This window comes from Formica exsecta, unplaced genomic scaffold (genome assembly GCF_003651465.1).
Source record: "Formica exsecta isolate Colony F162 unplaced genomic scaffold, ASM365146v1 scaffold744, whole genome shotgun sequence".
In the NCBI taxonomy this organism is placed as follows: domain Eukaryota; kingdom Metazoa; phylum Arthropoda; class Insecta; order Hymenoptera; family Formicidae; genus Formica; species Formica exsecta.
In genome coordinates this window covers 497709-501917 of record NW_021853511.1, presented here as the reverse complement: position 1 = coordinate 501917, position 4209 = coordinate 497709, and the positions used below count along the sequence as shown (strand labels likewise).

The following is a 4209-nucleotide window of genomic DNA, read 5'->3' as shown; positions in this document are numbered from 1 at the left end:
CGAAGGGGGGGGGGGGGGGGGGGGGGGGGGGTTAAGGCGGGAGGAATATGTCAATATCACCTGTCGGAGATCTGTCGCATAGCAATTTCAATATGTTGCACTTCGCAATATTCTGCATAGACACTATAGCCATTAAATTGCATGAACATTTAGAAAAAAACTTTACTTGGAAATTCTGATCGACACGCGCGACAGAAACTTATCTCGCTCATCGACAGGCCTTCATTTTCGTCACATTGTATGCGTTACGAGGCATGACACGCGAAATTAAAGATTTCCGACGTGTGGTATTTTCACGTGACATTTTATTCTCCCGCTGAAACATCGATTTGTCGCTTTTTCTGGAGAACGAAACGAGAGATGTAGTCGACTGTGCGCCATCGTAGGCGAAAGGTTTTGAGTATTCTTCTAAAAAATTATTATAACATATCATTACGGATTATGAAGTCCGTTTGGAATTATTATTACAGTGTGACGAAGAGAATGCTATTATTGGCTGGTCAGTGGCCTTATCAGAGAAGAAAGGAGAGATTGCTTCGAGTGACTCTGATGACTATGACTTCGCTTTCTATGATAATTCCACAGGTTATTATTCTTTATATCTAATAAGAAAAAAATTAAATTTAAAAGAATTGTTTATTTTAAATACGTGATGGTAACGATTTTTATAATCTCTACCAGAAACGATGCTTTCAGATTGGCAAGTTTATTCAGTGCGGCAGAGATGTGCAATGTATTTTAACGACTATACCATCGTATCTATTTCAAATTGTGGTTATAGTGAAACTATATGCATGCCAATTTAACAATAGCAAAGTAAAAATATAAAAATTTATATTACATGTTGATCAAAAAATGCTTTTTGAAATTTTTAATATCGTTCATCACAGTTTTTCACAAAATTAATAACTTGATAAAATTTATGCAAGATATTTTTCTAGATTAAAGATCTCACTGATCAGGTGTATAGCGATTGGGAAAGCTTGGAAATCCCGGAAGAATACGAAATTATGAAAACTTATGCTGCAAAAGCGAGACTGTTTTCTTTGATATATACGTGTAAGAATAAACCGTTCGATTCTCATTTTATGTATAACGAGAGATGGACGATTTATTTCGTATGTTGCAGCATATTATGCCATAGCTGCTCCTCTATTTATATTATTGATTCCCATCACACCGCAAATATTAGATATCGTTTTACCGCTCAACGAATCTCGCTCTATATTAATGCCTTATGAAGCACATTATTTCGTCCACGATGACAGAGAATACTTCTATTACATTTTATTTCACGCTCTTGTAGCTGTACTAATAGTTATAACGGGTGTACTCGCGCACGACTGTATGGTCTTGACTTATATCGAGCATGTCTGCAGCATCTTCGCTGTAGCTGGGTAAGTTTACTAGTATTTTTTATGTTCTTTTTATATAAGAAATTTAGGCAAAATATTTAGGAATGTCTGAGTGGTTGCAGATTTCGTTTCGAAAACTTGGCATATAATAAAGATACAGACTTGATAAATGATAATCTAATTAACATGTACAATCAAAAGATAGCTATCTCTGTGCATGCACACTGGCAAGCCTTACAGTAAGTATATAAAGGATACTCTGTATCTCTGAAAGATGAATAAATTAATAAATGCTCATTAAGTGTAAGAAGATTTTCAGTACAAAGTGTTTTCATAATATTTGTAGATTCGCAAAACTTCTGAAAGATACTTTCTCCATAACTTTCGGCATACAAATTGCGATAGTTACCGTAGCGATGAGTATTAGTTTACTGCAAGTACGTGCTTATTTATGTAATAAGAATATTGTAATTCAACGTGCGATGTATGTGCATTTAGAGAATAGAGTAACTATTCACGTTTTTAATTAACGAAAGTTTGAATGATTAACATATATATTTACCGCGTTCGAGATGGTAGTACAAGATGATACTCTGGAAACGATGAGGTATATGGCATTTATCATTGGTCAATTGATTCATATATTTTGCTTCAGTCTGCAAGGCCAAAGATTGATAGACCACAGTTTAAAAGTACGCGATAAGATGTAAGATGACCCCAATTCTAACATCTATAAATCTGCGATCGGTTCACGGCCAAATTTAAAAAATTGGTCATTGAAATGCATATCTCGTTACAATATTGCAGATACAATTGCTTCTGGTACAATATACCCGTGAAATCGCAAAGATTGCTTCTAAATGTGATGAGAAGGAGCTTGCAACCGAATATTTTAACCGCCGGTGGAATTTATATTTTTTCCTTAAAAAGTTTCACTACGGTAAAGAATAGGTTTTCACAAATATTATAATTTTTATAACATGTGTATCATATAATTTCGTTTCTTTAAAAAGTTCTTTCAAAAACATTTGCTCTTATTTTAAAGGTCCTACAATCTTCGATGTCATATTTTACCGTACTCGCGTCTTTCCAGTGATCAATGATCAATATATTCAAATAGTATTTATGTACACGCTTGATAATATTATGTGACAATAGATTATTGCATTTAAAATAACTGTGTATACGTACCTTTAAATCTCATTTAAAAGATTATCTTGTTATGCGCACTGTCGAAAATATTGCACATAATTTTTAGTTTTACAAGTTTTACAAGTGAAGCTAAACAAATGTTTGCGAATAAAAAAATAAATGCAAAGCTGGCAAATGGGAAACAACAGTAACAAAGGTAATATTTTTCTTGAAACACTGGTATAATTATTATATCTTTGATTTATCATCAGGTAAGTTATTATCGTGTATTGACAAAGTTTAGTAATGGACTAGGTTTTATTTGCATCTAGAAGATATATAATACATAGTAATATCATTAGAACGCGAGTTCAAGATGTGGAAACAAATAAAATGAAATCTGATAAAAAACTCGAAAGAAAATTAACCAAAAATATTCACTATCAATATGGACGAGTATGTGTGATATATTAAATCGCGAAACGGTAATATTACACTAATCAGTGAATTTTCGATACTATCGTTAATGGACTAAAAATGTCAAAGTTAATTAGAATAAAAGAATAAATCTTAAGGCGTTTGATAGCTTACTCGCTTATATAAATACAATTTTTTTTTTTTTCGTACAGAGCGAAATTTATGTCGTGAAAATATATATGTATATAATTTTCTTCAAAAATGTTATGCTAACAAAAAAAAGAGTTATGTTACAGTATCAATGCATACTACTATGTATATCACTGTTAGGATATCCCGTAAGAATTTTAGAACCGCCAATACTTTTTATGAACGAGAAGAAAGGCTGGATAACATAGAATCAACGATCTCTCTTGGTTGTCTCGTAACGGATTAAACTCGAAACTGGTAAGTCTTAGGATTTAATGGGATATGTTACGTGGATATATGCGCACGTGTATACACAAAATTACGTGACACGCAAGACGCAATGTTTCTTAACGCACCCCAACAGCTCGTATCTTCATTGCACATTTAACAATACATTAAATTACGTTGATCAGGAAAGGAATTTGTTTGTTTCTACACCATTCGATGGAGATATAGATAAAATATTAAAATAAAATTTTCATTTTCAGGCTTCAATCTTCTTCTATCTTCGGAAAAGGAAAAAAGGCCTTAAATTAAATATGCACTGAAGATATGAAGCGAAGAAAAGGAGGGCGATCTTCGATCTTTGTTCCACTAGCTCCTTTCGAAGGTAAAAAAACGACATTCTACCACACTCGAATCATATTATCGGATACACTTCGGCGTCTGTATAATGCCCTTGTCACACACATTACATCTCTCTTTATATATTTCTCTAGAATTATTGTAGTAATAGTATTGTCTGATTCTCGACTGCGTTCGTTTTTTGTTATTCTAGTTCTTATAAGATAGGCGTAATCGCGGGTAATGGTGAAGTGACGTTAAAGAAGATCGTACTTGGTTGCAAGTTGGATAATGGCCGTTAACGGCGATCTGTTTTTCATCTCGCGAGAAAATTGGTAATTCCTTCGTCGTTCGATGATTTGCACGTTTATAGTTGTTCGTAGTATGTATATGTATATACATATTTTTGTTACGTGTCTGCGTGCGCGTGATAATGTTGCGTCCGATATTCACTAATTATTCGTGTGGTACATGGGTATCTTTATATTTATATATTATATATTATCATGCGGTACACAGTATATATGATATCTCTGTATGCGCATATATATAT

General features: G+C 33.2%; 1 protein-coding gene across 1 annotated transcript in view; it reads left to right on the top strand.

Moving 5' to 3' along the window:
• Nucleotides 1-3630, top strand: part of LOC115243871 (odorant receptor 4-like) — an 8609-nt gene extending 4979 nt beyond the window's left edge. Inside the window, exons 6-14 of the mRNA XM_029821144.1 lie at nucleotides 471-585; nucleotides 697-816; nucleotides 942-1059; nucleotides 1130-1397; nucleotides 1478-1594; nucleotides 1702-1792; nucleotides 1928-2061; nucleotides 2163-2295; nucleotides 2401-3630. Of these exons, the coding sequence (XP_029677004.1) occupies nucleotides 471-585; nucleotides 697-816; nucleotides 942-1059; nucleotides 1130-1397; nucleotides 1478-1594; nucleotides 1702-1792; nucleotides 1928-2061; nucleotides 2163-2295; nucleotides 2401-2451 (1147 nt within the window). The 3' untranslated portion in view covers nucleotides 2452-3630. The remainder of the gene's footprint in view (nucleotides 1-470; nucleotides 586-696; nucleotides 817-941; nucleotides 1060-1129; nucleotides 1398-1477; nucleotides 1595-1701; nucleotides 1793-1927; nucleotides 2062-2162; nucleotides 2296-2400) is intronic.
• Nucleotides 3631-4209: the final 579 nt, after the last annotated feature.